The sequence below is a fragment of the Theobroma cacao genome, chromosome 1 (assembly GCF_053813885.1).
Source record: "Theobroma cacao isolate CCN51 chromosome 1, ASM5381388v1, whole genome shotgun sequence".
Lineage (NCBI taxonomy): Eukaryota > Viridiplantae > Streptophyta > Magnoliopsida > Malvales > Malvaceae > Theobroma > Theobroma cacao.
The window spans coordinates 8,089,796-8,109,175 of NC_142639.1; the positions used below are offsets into that span (position 1 = coordinate 8,089,796).

The 19,380-nt window shown below is 33.1% G+C and overlaps 1 protein-coding gene across 1 annotated transcript; it reads right to left on the bottom strand.

The window, feature by feature from the left end:
* Nucleotides 1-107: 107 nt before the first annotated feature.
* On the bottom strand, nucleotides 108-18,508 carry LOC18611948 (beta-galactosidase 10). The gene is made up of 19 exons (XM_018129720.2): nucleotides 18,159-18,508; nucleotides 17,714-17,809; nucleotides 17,489-17,601; nucleotides 17,274-17,340; nucleotides 17,022-17,114; nucleotides 15,157-15,300; nucleotides 13,179-13,267; nucleotides 12,462-12,567; nucleotides 12,248-12,335; nucleotides 12,041-12,159; nucleotides 9,053-9,217; nucleotides 8,082-8,290; nucleotides 7,141-7,250; nucleotides 6,756-6,865; nucleotides 5,158-5,265; nucleotides 3,472-3,582; nucleotides 3,109-3,320; nucleotides 2,280-2,616; nucleotides 108-505 (listed from the first exon to the last, which is right to left on the bottom strand). Exons 1-19 carry the CDS (start codon nucleotides 18,312-18,314, stop codon nucleotides 395-397), a joined length of 2,544 nt encoding a protein of 847 aa, XP_017985209.2. The 5' UTR covers nucleotides 18,315-18,508; the 3' UTR covers nucleotides 108-394.
* Between the last annotated feature and the right edge of the window lie 872 nt (nucleotides 18,509-19,380).

Here is a 19,380-nt window from a genome sequence, read left to right on the forward strand (position 1 = left end):
AAATATGAAACAGAACAAAAAAATCATGGCAGATTGTGTAAGAACTGATAAATATAACAATTGATAAACAAATTAACCATTCTCTTTCTCCTCTTCACACATGTTCAGAGCTGAAAGTAGCAACTGCTTGAGATGCTTGACCAATATATTTATAAGCCAAAACGAAAGTTTCACATAATTAAGAGGTAACTCAGCTCCTAGTCCCATATTTATGCTTCATACCCTACCTCAAATGAAAAAATTACCATGATACAAATGTTTCCTGCTGCATAAATAAAACGTAGCTCCTACTGAAAACACCGCAGGGTATAATGGTTTTTCTCCCCTTTACCTGTCTTGAGCTAGAAGCCAAAACATTTGTTTTTGAATCTGTATGTTGCTGAAATTGGTAATTTTAGCTGCAAACTGCTTCAATTGCAAGTTTCTTCGTAGTACCAGGACACAAGCTCTTATCAAAGTTCTTTTCTGTTAGTTCTATGGCACACTCTTTTTTTCCTAAGCAGACCTGCAACGCATAGCATATTAGGGAAATGAAGATAATGCCTGTCAAGTTAAAAGATTAAAACAGAACATGAAGACAACCCCTTAATGTGTAAAAATCCTAAATGCAAATATGATTGTTTCATAGACTATGCCGAAAGACTGAAATAGTGCTTTTAGGCCAAACCATGAGCGGTGCAGATACAGTCTAATATAAATGAGTTGACCAAGAATTTCACTTTACGTGAATATTGGAATATATTGTGCCAACAGGACTGGTGACACTAATTTTGAAAAGCTATTATCAAACGTGCTCACCCTTTCAATTAATTATGACCATCTAATATTGAGAAATTAAGAGACAAATAAGTCATGGTCAAGAGTCAAAACATCCGAGGTATGATTTTGAAGAATGAACGAAATAGAATCTAGCAAATGCAATGCCCCACCCTTGCATATATTAAACTTATCAATATTGATAACAATTAAGTTCTTTGCAAAATGAGGTGGTCAAAATCTGCAACGATAAGCTAGTTAGAAAGAATTTGCACCTATACACGCACACACACACACACACAGAAATGTAAACACAAACTACTGACAGAAGGAATTTAAGTTTTGCCAGAATTAACATAGAGCAAGTTTGGCCTTAGGAATTTCCTCAAATCAAATTCAAACAGACTTAGATTGTATGTTATTTCATATTGCCACAAAATTTATGCACACTAATCATATTATTTATTAGGTTTATGACAGTGGGTAAGAAAGCATCCATGTTAAAGATGAGTGGCATATTACCACTTTAGTGTTTTTCTACCCAAAAAATTTGTAAGAATGAAATCATACTCAATGTTTATCATATATATCCTAATTCACTATCAATTTGTGGAAGCTTTACAAATTTTATTATTTTAAATTCATGTCATTTTATGTTATACTTAAATCAAGTATATTTTGTTTGGTTTTTTTGAAATGGTCTGTAAATAAATCAAAATTGTGCTTTGGATTTATTGTGAATTCTACATTTTATAATGGATCATTTTTTGTTATCAACTATGATTCAGACCCGAAGCGAATGTTAGTTTGGAATTAACATAAAAACTTGCTCCTTTTGGGCTTTGGCCATAAAGTAAAATGTGGTTTCAGGCCTTGTCTTTAAACTAAAAATGACAGTAGTCACTTGGATTAAGAATTGTCCATCAAATAACAAATATGTGAATTTGATTGAATTATTGATTAAAAGTGGAACTGACAAATCAAATGTTAATGCATGAGTCTGTCTTCATCTTAATATTGATTCTATACATACAAATGCTCATTCAAACAAACAATTTGATAATCTAGTTATGAAATGGTAATTCATTTCATTTCATATTTCTTTCGCATTTGATCCTATAAATGAGTTAGTTTTACTAGTTCCTTGGCACAGTTTCTTCTGCCAACTTTTCTAATATTTTGCAAATTCTTAGCTATGGTTTATGTGTAGGCATTCTTGAGGAATGATGACTACCAGTTTTTATTTTGGACTCAGACCTTAAGACTTGGTTATTCTTTTTGGAAATAATTGAAGTTTAGTATTTTGTGGTGTTTTCTTTTAATGATACTCTATGGTTATGAAAAAATTTCAAGTTAAATTATGTCTGAAATTATCTTGAATCTTGGTGTGTCAATTATCAGTCATACTCTAATCCCTTGGAGTAACTGTTGACCTTACATGCATATGTGGTGTTGCTATAATCTTAACCCTAGGATTAGGGACATAACCAAAAATATAACCGAAATTAAGGTGTAACCCTTACCTTTTCAACCACAAATGTTGAGTTAGGATCATGGCAGTCCCCCATGCTGTACAACCCACACCTTCCTGTTGGATTTCCATAGCTAGCGAATTTCACATTAGATATCCAAGTATTTTTGGGGCACTTTAGATGGACAGTTGGTCTGGTTTTGTCATTTCCATTTCCATCTTTAGATATTGACTCCTGGTCAACCATAGGGTAGTCCTCAGCAATGTGAGAACATAGGCCTGATGTTTTGCGTTTTGAGAATCTAATTGTTGTTGGATCTCCACCCTTTTCCTCGAAGATCACCAAAATGTTTCCAGATGGCTTGAACCAAGAACGTGGAACATGATACCTGGTCAATAAAAACAATACACATTTTTCTTAAATATTATTGCAAGCAATAGCTTGTGATACAAGATTTTATTAACATATAAAGCTAAATGTACATAGCCTTTAATGTTCTGAAAACTTAGAATTGAATTTTATGCAGGAAAAGGCCTAAGAAGCTAAATATAGAGATCTATGTTGGAGAAATAGACTAGGCCAACATGAAAGATGGGGAGGGAGCCAATTTTTTTATTGTAATTATGATTCCTTTACATGCTTGATCAATAAGTGTATTTCTTAACCTTGGAATCCAGAAAGATTTGGCAAACATTTCTGCTTTTGTCGATATAACTTTTTGGTATATCAACCCCATGTATCCCTTCGTGAGTATGTTGTCAATAATGAGTTGGATGGTCAAGGAAATTATATTAGTAAAACCAATATTTTTCATTGCATTTACTATGAACTCTGAGTTCTTTCATAACATTGTTTTAACTATCTTCTGATTAGGGCTTACCATCTTTGTGTTGGTTCTCCACAACCAGTAAGGCATTTGTCTGGGAAAAATTTGCCTCTGTAATCACATTCCTGTACACACTCAAGATGTTTAGAACTTTTAATTGGCCAGTATCTTCCGATCTCTTCTCCATTTAACCAGGCTAGACCTTTCCCCATATGAATCATGTCCAGTCCAACTGGTTCATCTCCTGATGGTGGATCCACAACAACCTGCCAGAGCTTAAGGACTTAAATTCCTCTTCTTTTTTTTTTTGTTAAATGTTGAACACCGGTAGATTAAGCTGTAAAAAATTTACCTCCAAAAGATATTTATCCTGAAGTAAATATGAACAGGAAATAAAGGTCTTTTCTAGATCTCTACCTTGTACCACGTCAGAGGCTGATTTTTTGGTGGTTCTGAGGTTGACACCCAATTTACACCAGCCAAAATTTCTGGCTTGTATAGACCCAAGTGTTCTCCTTGCAATCCAATCTGTATACGGCAGTAACAAAGAAAGAGATAAGGCTTTCAGAAACTTAATGGCCATAAAAAATTTGTGAATATTTCACTCTTCAGCTATTGCATATGATATTCTAGCCCTTCCAAGGCTTTGGAAGATGACAATTGACTTGCACAAAGATGATTGCTTCCTTCTGGTAACAAATTCTTGGAACTTATGACCAAATCAATCTCAGCCTTTAATTGTTTTGAATGCGAGGCAGAGCATCTAAGAATAAAAACAAGGTTAAGAGGGCTCAATAAACAAGAGAGCTCATTCTTTATATTAAAGCGTAATATACTTTATTTTTCTTTTTGCTTCTTTCTTTTATGTCTTAGTTCTTGGTTTGTAAAAAAGTCACATGACTAAGATGTGATTTTTTGTTAGCTAGGACGGCCCATCTTGATCAAATTAGATTCCTAAAGCATCAAATACTATGATTGTACAGCTACTTTTGCCCTGGCATAAATAGTCTTTCTAGGTTTGTAAGTGATACTGTGGCAATCTTATCTTAATTTTCAGAATTATTGAATATAATAATCTAGAACTCCAGATCTGTTTTGTTTGATATTTTTCTGCAATTTCCAGCTTCTAGACTCTTGATGTGTTGTTTCTTCCTTAACACAACATCAGCATAATCTAAAATTGTGAAAATGACAATCATCCACAAATCATGCATAAATTATTGTGGGATAAAACCTTAAAAAACAGAAATAAAGATTTGATCCTAAATTTTAAGGTGTACTTTTCTTTAATGCAATTATGATGATAGTATTGCCATCAAAAAATATCTCAAGAACTGGAAGACTAAATTTATGCCAGAGGCTCATGAAATATTTCAACCTTGTTAAGGAACAAGAGCAACTTCTGATGGAAGACATTCTTGCAAGTTTTGGAAGAATGTCTATTCAAGGCATAAATTTAGAAAATAGGATTTAATCATATTTTGTGGACTTGTTCGTTTGGTTAATTTTATTTGATCTTATTTGGTATTAGGTGGGCTTTAATTTCCATAGGCTTAAAACCTAGGTTTATGAAGCTCATACATATAGGTTTTGTTCATTATTGACATGTTGATATTAAGATTTTGAAATCAGATTTGAGTTTATGCAATTGAGATGTTCAGACTATTATTGAGTATTATTATTCTAGAAAATTAGTTCTGCATCAACTTCTTAATAGCTGAAAAGAGCCCAATTACAAAAAACAGGAAAGCTGAATTCATTATGAATTTTGTGTTTTCTCATCAGAAAGGCTGGACTTCATCCTAAGTCAATATTGACTTGAAAAATCAGATGCAGGGCACATGACAGTTTCGCTTTTTGTTCTTTCTTCAAACAGCATGATAAACGTAACCAAAAAAGGCAAAGAAGATTTACAGTGGTATTTTAAATGGCCAAAACTTCAAGGGTCTTTCTGCCAATTATCCACATAAATTTCAATCAGCCTTGCAATTTAGCGTTATCGTGACTTTGTTTTGTGAAACAAGTATTATCATGTCTTTGACAATCAGATGAAGCTGGGTATGAGAGAAATAATTATGACCCTCACTCAATAAAGCAAAATACCTTGTAGGTCCAGCTAGACATAGACAAATCTATGGTTCCATTGTTGAGCCCCTCAATCTTCACACTTGTTAGTCCTGCTCCTACCCATTCATATAACCCACCTGCATTCTGAAACCAGCAAAAGCAGATCAGTGGGACTTTCAAAAGCATATTATCAGAGAGTAAAATGGACAAAGTTTACAATAAATCATACAAAATTTTACTATAATAGTAGAAGGAAAGAAGATAATTATCAATACTAACTTGCTTGCATCCATGATTGCATATATAATGGACATAGCACTTTAGAAGCACGCAATTTTTTATTAGAAGCAAACATTCAAAATCCAAGATCAACTGTTTGAATGGCTAAAAGAAATTTTAGTAAGGGTATTGTGTTTTTCAATTTTTCCCTGCAGAAGGGGGAGGGGATGGGGGGCAGGATGCAAGAATAGATAAGGAGAATCAAGATATTCACTATGGTTGGAAAAGATACAAAGGAGCAAAGAGCTCTAAAACATTATAGATTAATGGACACTTCCTATGCAGTGTTAGTTTGCACCCTCTCCAGAATAGTTCTTTTTCTGCAACTGCATCTCTCTAAAGCCCCAAGGACCCCATTCTATATACAAATTTATGATCCACAGATAATGCAGACAATAGGATAAGATCCAATTACAGTCAACATAGTCCACAATTAGCCACAACACAAAGAATTCAAATAAAAGTAACAAAAAATTCCAGAAAGCATCATACAATGTATATGGGTTCCAGCGGTAGTTTCATAATTTAGGCAAAATTTAAAGAGTTCTTTAATCATGTTTATAAGCAAGAAACAAAAAGATAAATCTCTAAAACATTTATTTCTAAGACATGTTTGACATTTAAAAATTATGGCTTGATATTTAAGTACTATCTTGGAATTCATCAATTCCTAGTCAAGAAAGTATCAACTGGTCATAATGAAAAAGATTCATATTCAAGGCAAGCTGTTTAAAATAATCAGAAGGATCACCTTTATGTAATGGTAGGGAACCAGGCAAGAAGCAGAAAATTTTGAAATACATAATCTCCTAAGGTTCCAAACACCCTACAATTTTTTCTGAAAGGGTACATATGAGGAAGTCCAAGGGGGAGAGGGATTCTAACCTTGGACCTTATCCCTCCCAAAGAGAGGTAACAACTGCTAGGCCAAGCTTTTCTTGTCAAACACCCTATACATTTACTCTAAGGAGAAATTCACTGATGAAAAAGAAGAAAAAAAAAAGATACGAGGAAAGATAATATCTTCTTAAATTAGCCAAAAATAGCTATGATGCAGGTTAGGCCATTAGGGTATCAGCCCTGCATGAAATATTCCATGTTATAAAAAAAATAGTTGAAAAGAATGGAAGAACCATATATACCTAGAATATCTAGGATAATGTTAACAATGAATCAAAACGTTTCTAAAATTTGAAAGCACTAAACAAGAAAATGTTGTAGGCATCAAAGGGAACAAAGCTTGTGTTGTGAGTGAAAACCAACATTGGTGCAACTCAAAACAAATATTTGAATCTTTCAGCAAACATGCAAGCAAGAATATGTTTTATGTATACAAGTAAAGAAGAATAACTGACTTGTAGGCCCACAGTCATGCTTAACAGTGCAATTTCATTCTTCCCTGCCTTGAGAGAAATTGGATTCTCAAATTTGAAGGGCGAATGTGAGCCATTTCCAGAAGCACTACCTGTAAAATGTCCGTGAAAATTTTGAGATATATGTCAAATATCTACACATAAGAGACTCATAGCAAACTAAGAAGTGCAAAATACAACTTTCAGGGTGATAACACTGTCACAATGAACTAGCCAAGAGAAAATGTAGACATAAACAGAAGTCAAGTATATAAGATGAAAATTGCATATATGCCTATTAATAATTTCTCTGTAATGTAAATAAGATATTATTTCAAAACAAAAAACATAAAGGTCTAAGTAGGAAAGTTGGAGAACCAATAATAACCTTGAAGTTCCTGATTTACAAAAGCATGAAGAGCATGACCCTTTGACTCAATAAGAAGAACTGGATGGCTTCCCTTCTTCAGAAATTCTTCATTTTCACCAACAATTATACTGCAATTCAAGTATACTCATACTATTAGCTGGCACAACTATCATAGAATGTCATAGAACCTAGATGATACTAATTAACGGCATATACAATCCACAACCATGTTGAATTTGGATCATGTTAGCATATCAGAGATGGGTAAAATGAGACAAATTCAATTTCTTAGATACAACCTTTACTTTGAAGTAAAACTTCTTTAGTATAGATAAGAAACTTTGTTTTTATCAAATGGAAGGAGTTAATTTCATAAAATGGATACCACATGCACCAAGATTTTAATTGGGAAAAGACTTATACAAATTAGCATAAAACTAATATCCCATAGGCTTCAGAAATCTGGACAGAGAGATAGCTGCACAACTTTAAACATAGCAACAAGGCAGGGAAAAAGCATATTATAATTATTTGGGTCTGTTCTAACTATAAGCTCAGAAGGATCAAAGCTCCTAATTTGCACTCTAGTTTAATATATATTTGTTAACTACATAGCACCCATAATTTTTTGTTTTTTGAAAAGCAGCATGGCACCCGTAATTAATATGATAAAACATTGTATCCCTACAACACCAGCATGATTCCGTCTGAAAGGAAAGCAGTATCCTCTGGGCAGATAATCAGGTGACTGGAGATAAAGTAAATTTATAAATCTATAAACACCAAAGTTCAAATCATTAATCCATAGATGGTGAAACAACATGAGATGCTTCTACTTTCCTATAATGCATGTCCTTTTGCACCTATTTTCCAATCCCTTATTCATCCAAATCCTAATATACTCTGACAGAGAAAAACTGTAAACATTTGCACTGAATTTTCTCCCAAGAAATACAAACCTTGTTGTATACCAGAGGTAGTCAGTAGTATCTTTTGTGGTATTTATATGATCCAGAAAACCATTTTTAGTGAAGTCAGCTGCTCCCCAAATTCCAGCATTCTCCACAAATATATCCCATTTTAGAGCTTTCAAGTCTTTACTGGGTAATGCCACTGATGGCTGCAACTCCTCGGGTACCATTTCTACCACAGAGGCCTGGGAACTTATCTGTTGACATTAGGCAAAGAACAGGGATGAAGCCAGGATTTTAGTCTTTGTTTTTTTTTTTTTTTTTTGTTGGGGGAGGATATAAATAATATATTTAATTATAATTCAAATAAGAGTAGAAAGTATAAAGACTATCTCTTTGATAAAAATATGGTAAAAAGTTCAAGATTCAAATAAATAATAATTAATTCCATAAAAAATATTTATTCGTTTTACTAGTAAAAAATATGTAAATTTGAAACATTGTAATTCATAATGGATATGAAAGAATTGAATACAAATTAAAGTCAAGTTAATAGTTTTCCTTCAAAATAGAATAGAAGTTGCAAAACGTTTAGAAAACTAATTCAAAGGATGAAAGAAAAAGAAGTCAACTAAAATGAAAGTCGCATGCCTAATTGAATTTTTTATTCAAATTACAGCAACTATATTTTCTTTAACTAATATCTATTCTTTCATTAGTCTTGATATGCTAATGAGTTTCAACATTTTTATGTGATTAATTGATAAGGCAGGTTCACTGTTTAAGGAGTTAAGAATCAAGTATAATAATGGTTACAATTATAAAGTTATGATATCAATCAGAAAGTTCAACAAAGGAAGGGCCATGTTATAAGATTTTGCGGGCCAAAATCAAAATTTCTTTTTGCTCAAGAAAACTGTGTTCATCAAAGTTTTCAAGAGCACCCCTCAGAGTCACCCCTGGCAGTGGATGAAATATTCAGACATTAACATGTAAACATGAAAAAAATGGAAATTTACCTTTGCCGTGTTAAATACAACATTCTTACAGTCAGGCAGAATGCTGACTGACCATGCAGGCAGGTGATATGACACATTCCGGAACACTGCATTCTTGTCAGTTTTATCATCCATGTTAGCAAGAAAGGCAGCACAGGCTCCTGAACCATCATCATAAACATCAGCCTGCAATGAAGTGGTTATTCAGCAAATGATGGTCAATAAATAGATTAGAGTAATTGATTCATAAATACGTACGGTAAGTTTTATAAATCTGCCAATAAAAATGCCACATTTTACAATAACATAGGAATAATAAAAACTGAAGGAGGAAGAAACAGGTCATTCATATATACATTTATGTGAATGTCTTAACCACACAGCCTTAATGACTTAAGACATTCTAGTGCAGAAAATTATTTTGCTAGCTGTCACAATATAATCAAATTTTCTGCTCTTGTGCTGATTTGAATATTTGCTATTTTTATTGAGCAGCCACTTAATTTCCTGATTAATATGGCTAATTAAGAATGTATATTACAGGATTTAGTCTTTTGGTGGAAAAATACATTTTGCCCAAGCTGTTAGTATCAAAAAATTGTAAAAACAAATTATTGTCTTGGAGATTCTAAATTGTCTGATATGTATTATGTGTGTCTAGAAGGTTTTAATTTTCCTAAAAAACATCTTGCCATTGCGCTTCAAAGGAAACCTAGGTTTCAACAAGAAAACAGAAACCAACAATTATGCAAGGGCTGCTTGAGATGCTTCAAAATGGCATTCTCTTGAAATCATTAGAATTTTTTTTCCTGTCATGAATGGATAATCCTTGTGAAAGAGGTGAGGCCTTTTTTTTTTTGGGTAAGCCTGACAGAGGTGAGGTAGCAATTGCAACCGAGTAACAAGATTGAAGTAGAGAGAACAAAGAGGACTGCACAGTCTTCAGTATTGTAGTAGGTGAAAATATGGAAGTAGCTGAGAACACTTGAGATAGCGTTCTACTGAGCACCCAAGAGGTGCAGTAGTACTAGGTAAAGGTAGTAATATTTGGAGATTAGGTGCTACCTTAGAGCAATACTGGTACTGGAAGAGGGGTTGTGCCGAGGAGCAGTACAACCATTGGGAGAAGAGGTAGTACCCAATACCAAATGGAGTACCAGTATTGGGCAAAATTAATACGGTATTCAAGGAAGAAGTGGGGAAGTAGAACAAGTAGGGAAAGAGATAGAAACAGAAATTTAGAGGGAAAATCAGAAATAGACAGAAGCAAATAAAGAGGAACAGAGGAAATTGGGGGAGAGAACCAGAAAGAATCCTTAAAGGGAGAAAATCTCAACATCTCAAATATTCATCATCCAATCCTTCTTAAAACTAAATAAAGTAGGTATTTATAACTAAACCCAAAATACTAATAAAATGTAAAATACCGAATATAAACCTAAGACCCTAATGATTGAAAAATTAGAATACTAATTAATATGAAAGAACCTAAATAATCTTAAATAGCCTAAATATGTAAAGATTACAATCAAATCTATAAACTATGTAAATAAAGTCCTAGACAACTTAATCCTTAACCAACATAATTGCACCCTCCATCATTCTCCCATGGTTGGAGAAAACTCAACCTCGAGTTTTGAAAAATCGAATCAGAAGAAATTTCCAGCAAGATCCATAAAGAGTAATGTCAAATATGAACTTCACTAGTGGCACAAACATCTTCAACGAACCAACTTGCATCACCTTCTTGAACACACTTGAAATGACGAAATCAATGGAAGAATTTGTATTTACATGGGTAATATATTAACAGTTTTGTTGCCTAATACTAATTCAAGAGATTATTTAACTAATAAAATGGAATTTATATGAAAATAAAAAATTATTTCATGAAAATTAGTACTAAAAAAATATAAACAATTTGGGTCAGGACAGATTGGATGTAGGTGGCAAGTTATGCATACCCAAATAAGCCCCTAAACTATATCAAAAAAATCAATTAACCGCCTATCCTTTTATTGCATTCAATTAAGCCCCTGAGCTTTTATTTTGAGTCAAATAAGCTTCTCTTACTAATTGTTGACTAGCTTCCGTTAGTCAATGGTACAATTGGCACTTTTATGCCACATCATCTGCCACATGGTAAGTTGACTTGTCATTTTTGATGATATCACTGCCACGTGGCATTAAATGTTGTTGATTAGGAATTATGTGTTTACCTTTTTGCCAATCCATATGTCCAACAGATTATGAAAGAAAGTAAATTTTTATATTTTTTTTGTTTTAAATCCTTAAACCAATCATTTTTAGACACGTGGATGGCAAAAAGGTAAACACATAATTCTTAATCAGCAACATTTAATGCCACATCATCTACCATGTGACAATGACATCATCAAAATAACACGTCAACCTGCCTAGTGGCAGATGACATAGTATAAAGGTGTCAACTTTACTATTGACAAACAAAAGTTGGTCAACAGTTAGTGAGAATGGCTTATTTGACTCAAAATAAAAATTCAGGTCTTAGTTGAACACAATAAAAGGATAGGGGCTTAATTGACTTTTTTGGTATAGTTTAGGGACTTATTTAAGTATTTAGCCAAAAAGAAAAACAAATTCCAAATCTTTTAATTGTTAATTATAAGGAAACTAACTGACATGTTGCAAACGTTTAAACTGATATGATTAGGAGAAAAAAGAAAAAACTTTTTAATAGGTGCTTGTGTAGTAACTCCTGCAGTTTTTTAAGTCAAAATTGAATCTCAAAAGACATTTCAAATCAGAACATTAGAAACATGAGAAGCATGAGAGTTCAAGGTGACAAGTTTAATATAATTTTAGGGCTAATAGTTTCAATGCATAAAAGAACGTTTAACAATAAAAGCAACAACGAATTTACATAAATGCTTAAACAAAATTTGATCTATTAACGAAAACCCAGGCAAAATAGAAAAATATGACATCTTAAGTTATATGGATAAAAAGTTATATAAAGGGAAAACTTACCTCTAGGGTAGGACCTAGTGACAAATTAGTTGGTTCACTCTTCAGCAATGCATGCTCACTTAACTTTATAGCTCTATGGAGTTCCTTTAGGTGTCCCCATTTTGGAAGCCTAGGTAACCCTAAAAGACATATTAGAATCCACCAAACACTTAAATATTCTCCCTAAGTAGAATATACTTATTTACAAATATCATTGGAATAGCTTACCATACTCATCAATAGGTGCTTCATAATCATAACTTGTTGTAATGAAAGGTCCACCCGATGTTCGACCAAAATTCGTTCCGCCATGATACTAAACCACAGAAAAAATGGTTACCATGAAGCTAAGGAACAAGAATGATCAAGTAAACACATTGACAAATAAGTTAACAACAACTGTTCAAAATGATATCTGAGAAACTAAGATTGATTAGCACACCATGTAGTAATTTTGTACACTTCCACCTTTCTGAAAGAAACGAGCAACAGAAAAAGCAATATCCTCAGGTGGCCTGTGAGGATCTCTGGCCCCAAATGTTTTAAACCTGGAAAAGAGAAATACCGATTGCAGCAAAACTGAATAGAAACCATATGATCATAAAGGTTCCAAAATATAAAGTGAATTCGTTTTTTAAATGCATCAGAAAATACTTAATTGCAAGGTAAGAGAGTGGAAGCAGTTGTGGTTCAAATTAAAATCAAAATGGCATAAAATAAAATGTTGTATTAGGTGGTCAACTCCAAGAGCAAGCATGTTTACAGATTAAACTTCTTTAGAACTGGATGAATGAATTAAATCTCGAGATGAAATCAGCTTCTTCTTCTTAGAATTTTTTTTTTTTTTGAATGAAGAACTCAAGTCTACATAGAACTATTCTTTTCCTGGTTATTTATAGAAAAATACAAGGAAAACAAAACCCTAATGATAAAGAATTTTGAATTGTGAAGACAACACGCATAAATATAAAGCACATGTTTGAAAGCAAGATAGCTTCATTACAGATTTCCATTGCTGTAGAACTCTTTCTGCTTATTTTTTTAATATTATAAACCATCAGGAAAACCAAAAGAAAATTTTGGTTGCAAAACCACTAAACACACCTACTCATTGGCACTTAACACAATTGATAAAAGAAAACGTAAAGTACAACATTACCATCCAGGCCAGTTCTCAGTCCAAATTTTGGGCTTGTTTGGAGAATTAGGTTTGAATTGATCACAGTAAAAGGAGTTACAGGTATTAATCTGCAAAAATAGAAACACAGAAGCCTATGGTTTAAGCTGAATGCTAAAAAGTTCACAGTTTTTTATATGTAAATCAATAAAAGCAATAAGCTCTGAAATCTTCTTTTATTTCAAACAGCCATCACCAAATTTCCTTTTTGAAAAAATGGAAAAGGTACTAATCCACAACTGACCTTGAGAAGTTTCCTCAAGCAAGAACCATTAAGTTGTTATAATAGACAATATATGTGTCCAACATAGATGTCACAGTGAATTTTAACAATCCTGAAATCAACGCCGACCTAACCATAGCTTAGCTGCTACTCTTTAGTAAGCAGGTATATTATGCATGCTTGAGATGCACATAGAGATGCGGCAACTATTAAATATAGCATTGATCCTACTAATCTGTATCAGCTAGGTAAATCATTTTCCTCCATGCCAACTGTTACAAGGCAAATAGCTGATGAATGCTCATAGGCCACAGATGATTGTACACCAACACATATCATTGATTCCTAAAATATTGACTGATGTGGGTCGGCAGGAGGGTTTTGGAGGAGGTTTTATCTTTTTAATATCTTAGGATGCTTGTACTGTTGTACATGAGTTCTTCCTTTCAAGAAAACAATTTTTAACTTCGTACTATGCGTACGCATAAGAAAAATAGGGAGTAAAAAAAATGAAAAGAACAGAGAAAGCTAGCCAGTTGCCATATCAAAAGTAGTCGCAAATTGTTGGAAAGGAGTAATTTTTAAGGGTTGATCATGGAAGTAGGAGCCAAAATTATGAGGGCAAATTGTGTTTGGCTTCTTAATGTAACAACATATATACGACCTTTTTTTTTTTTTTTTGCTCAATCAACATATATAAGACCTGAAATGAAGAAAATTATAAGAGCCCCGAAAAGTATATGTCTACTAGAGAATAAAGAACAGTTGAGGTTTTTAAGAAACTACGACAATTCGAGATTATGAGATACTGCAAATTAGTTGGTTTTCATATCTAGACCTTGCCCATTCAAAAGAATTATAATTGATGCAAATGTCACCCATACAACCCTAGCAAATTGGATAAATGGACAGATACAACTGTTGTCTTGTGTGGCCACAAAACACTTAAGTTGAAAGGTAAATTTTTACAAATATGGATAAGGCCTGCAATGTATTATGGCCCTCAATTGTTAGCCAATTAAGCATGTACATCTACAGAGAATGAGCATAGCTAAGATAAGGATGCTGGATAGATGCATGTTCATATGAGAAAAGATAAAACTAAAAAGGAGTACATCTGGAAATGGCCAGAATCAATGCCAATTAGAAGGCAAAATGAGGGAGACACATTTGAGGCAGTTAGGACCTTTCACAAATGCTATTATAAGAAGATGTAATGTACTGGAGAATGTCCAAGTCAAAAATGAAAGAGAAAGATCAAAGAAGAGGGTGAAAACTATGAAAAGGAACCTACATTTCCTGATACTACTATGATATGGCTATAGATACAGTACAAGGGTGCAATACAATTCATGTAGTCAAGCCCAAATAGCAAGAAACAGTTAGATTCATTGTTTCCACTTTTTCCTTTTCTTTATTTATTTATTTTTTTGGCTACATTGAAAACAAAATTTGGTTGTTGTTCTACTAGTTTAATTCGGAAGTAAGCATTTACTTTAAGATAGAGAAGCAACAAGATAGAACAGAACACAAATTCAAAGAACTTGCTTTGATTTAAAAAAGAGGAAGGTAAAAGTGATTGTACTCATTGGCCACATGCAAACAGAAGGAACCATACTTCATTTGCATTGATATCATGACAATCTCACTTTGAATTGTACACTAGATTTTTGAATATTTATATACACACACACCAAATCTGTCAGGAAAAAAAAGTTAAAGTGAAGAAAATCTCACCACAGGATCAGGAGCATCATCTTGCTGACACATTATCCAAGGTACTCCAATATTCTGAGAAACTGCCATTTTAGCAGCCCACGTGACATATCGTTTTGCCCCTTCTCCATAATATTGTTCATAAAATCCATATTCGTTTTCCACCTGCACTTGGAGGAAGATGTTTAAGGTACTCTCAAAGCAATCTCTGTAAGTAAGAAGGGGGGGGGGAGCGCACCAATTAATTGAATAAGTTCAAAGGGAAAAAATGCTTAATTACAAGCAAGAAGAGGAATTAACGCAGCATTCTTCTTCCTATGAGTAAGAACGGCTGAGGTTTATCCTTGCAGTGTATCAATTTGAACAGCATAACTTTATATAAATTCAGACTGTATAACTAGAAAGTTAATTGCATCTACTATCTTTGTTTTCAGTAATATATCATGAAATTTCACTTAAATATAATGGTTTCACACATCTATGCAAGAGAAACATAATCTATGATGTGAAGCAACTCAATTTGAGAAATGGATATTGTTGTAACATAGGCAGTGACATACAAGCATATTGCTTAATTGATCAGGCAAACGATACTATTCTAAGTAAACAAATTATTACTGACCTAGTTCGATTCTAAAACTCACAATTGTATCTTTTATTTTATTTTTTCCAAAAAGTCAAAATTTTCAAGATTTTAGAAGTTGGGCCCGAAATTATACTCGTTCCCTTCTCATAAAAGTTCAGGGTAGAAGTTACGTAAATTATATTTCGGCAAATTTTTACTCATTAAAAATAGAATCAGCAAAGCAAACTGTTTCATTGGTATTCAAATCGTCTCAATAGCAAGGAGGAGGTCCTAGAACCTTTTAGGTGCCAGGTTCAAGTTCTACTATGTGTGGGTCTAGCCCAACTTTATGTTGGTTTGTTTAGTTTATATTTTTGGTTGGTTTGTTGATTTCTTCCCTAGATGTACTATGCAAGTTATACTGAAAAGTTATTGGATTGTGATCAAAATTTCTACTTGTAAATGTAAATGTAACCTCATCAAACAAAAAAATCCAAATCAAGGGACTAATAAAAATTATAGTATCGCTCGAAGTCAAGAATCAGAAGAGAAGGCCCTCCATGTATATATTTAGAGTTCAAGTGAAACTATAAAAAATGAATGTTAAGAAATTTCCTTAACCTCTGTACTACTCTAGTAACAAGTTTCTTGAACCTTTATTCACCATGGTACCCCAAATTTAATCAATGAGGCCTTCCATTACCACTTTAATACTCCCCTCATGTAATGGACAAGGGACCTATCATGCAACATGTACTTCAAATGAAGGGATAATGGGCCAATTATGTGGCACAGACTTCACATCTAGGCATGACACCTATCACCGAGGGGCCAACAAAAGCGGCAGAGCCTATTACCATGTTAAATTTTAGGGAGGCATCCAATCTAAAAGTCAAATGACAATAGAGGAAGAGGCCCTTGTTATATTAGTGTGCTCCCAGGATACCAAAAACTTGATTGTTGTAGGATTTTTATCACCACTTAACACTCCCCCTCACATGTAGGGATAATAGATGGATACCCAAAATTTAATCAATGTGGGATTTTATCACCACTTCAATGGATTTCGATCCCCTCCGTCACATTTTTGTCCATTACTTTTTCAATGCATCCATCATCACCATTCACATATGTTGTACCAACCATGTATTTTGGACCCCATACATGATACATGTGAATGGTGATAAAAAATGTATTGGAGAGTAGTAGATTGAAGAGTAACGCAGGGGAGCCGCACCCACTTTAATACACAGTTCAAATCAGTTTGCTCAAAAAGGAAATCTTCTGCAAAAGCTACTTCCAAGTTTAATTTTATACTTGCCTGGGCCATGATGATTGGACCTCCTTGTGATGCAAAAAGCTTCTCTTGCTTCATAAGGTTCACTATGAATGTCATGAACTTCTGCATGTAATACTAAACCACAACAAGCAACCAACTCAATAAGTTAGTACTCATACAGAGTTGCATAAAGTAACAACTAAAGCAGAAAATATTAACAGCTAACAATGAAAATACAGTTAACTACTAGGCCACTATTCCTAATCTGAGACACCAAGAGTTTAAATTTCTCACCTTGAAGGGCTCATTATCAGATCGAAACACAGATCCAGGGACATAGTGCAACCAGACAGGTACCCCCCTGTATTATATACATTTTAGAAAATCTACTCAAGGAATCCATAGCTCCAGCATGTTTTAATATTATTAAATATTAATAAATGCGTAATTCAATGATTGAAGCATCAAAATGACAATTTTTTTAAATCTATGATAAAACGTAAACACACCCAAAATTCCATTCAGCTGCTACAAATGGGCCAATTCGAAGAATCATATACATCCCAGCTTGCTGAACAATCTTTACAAACTTGACCAGATCGTATCGTCCTTCAAAATTGTACTACAAATTCACAATCAAAGGGGCGGAAACTTTGAGCTTAGTCAACAAAAATGTATCACATTATGAGCAATCTTGGTCCTACAAAGCACCGCAACAGATTTGAAGCACTCACTTTTCCTGGAGAAAGCTCATGTCCATTCCAAAACACATAAGATTCAATGACATCAACCCCTCCTTCCTTAGCTGTTTGAACCAGCCCTGGCCACATCTGCCATATTACAGATTGAGCTCATCAAAGTGAACCATTTATAAAACCAAATAGTAAAAAACAATCCACAATGCATAATACAAAGAAACCAGCAATTAAATGACTACGGAAAACCCATTACAACAAACATTGCACCCATAGAGATTGTAACATCAATCATATGACATTGCTATTAAACTGAAGAATGAAAAGGTTAGATATTGAGATAATCTTAGCATCAAGTAAAGTAACAAGCAAAACCCAATAGATAAAGTGGAAGTAAAATGCAGAATGTGCATCAGAAAGTGCAAAATCAAACTAAAAAGAGGGACCAATTAAGCCCCTTTTAGATTAAGATTAAAAAACCAACCCCAGGAACGCTGCGGGGGTAATGAATGGCAGCAGAAATGAGGAGCTTGCGTTGGCCATCAATGATGAGAGAGCGGCGATCATAAGTTACATTGGCAGCAGAACAAGAGTTGAACAAAGTAAAGAAACAAAACAAGAGAGGAAGGAAGAGCTTCATTTTCTTTGGATTTTTTTTTTAGCTGAGCTTGATTTTGTTTTTCTGTATTTATTTATAGGAAGAAAAAGGTCGCTGAATTCATGTGCATTAGCATTCCTGAGACAGGCAGAGTGACAGGTGTGGTAGGGAGTGGGTAATTGTGGGAAATGAAAAGATTTGCCGCGTTTTGAGTTAGCTGACAAATCTTGCCCCTCCATCCCCAACAAATATCCATATCACCATCTTAGGAAATGTCAAATTTGTCTAAACAAAGTAATACAGAAACAGGAGCATTTGCCCAGATGATAACTGTAAGAAAATAAAATCATCTTTCCCTCTTAATTACGACTAAGTAGGGTATATCTACTATTGAAAAACATTTTATTTTCATTTACATTCCAAATAAATATGATAAATAAGATAAAATGAATAATTAAGTTTAAAGAATTGGAAAGTAGATGTTTCTTGTCATTGAAAGTTTTTGCAAAAAAAAAATTTCAATAAAATTCTAGATTTCTTCGAAAGTGAAAATAAGGGTTTGCAAATGACATAATAATAATTAAAAAAGTTTTTGAATTATTCATAAAATTTTAAATAAATACTTATTTTTTATTATATTTGATTAAATTTTTATATTTTTATTTTAAATTAAATAAAATTAACTAACCAACTTCAAAAATCAAAATACAAGTATTTAATTGAATGTAATAAAATAATTAAATTTTTTTAAAATTTTTTTAAATAATTTAAAATTTTTTTAAAGGATTTTATTTTTTCAAATTTAGTGACTACCCTTATTTCATCGATCATATGTAATATATACTAAATATAAGAAAATGAAAAACATTTGCCAAATATCCATGACTCCAATCCAAATACGTATAGTAACTTTAAATTTTATTTATAATAATCCATACTTTTATTATTTTTAACATTTGAATTCAAAATTTTTAAATTAAAAATATAAATTCTTACCATCAAATTATATCTCATAAAAAGTCTTTTGCAAAAAGCTTTTATTCATAAAAAGTCTTCATAGTGATTGAAACTCCTCTTACTTAAAACTAATCTGTTTTTTTTTTTAATC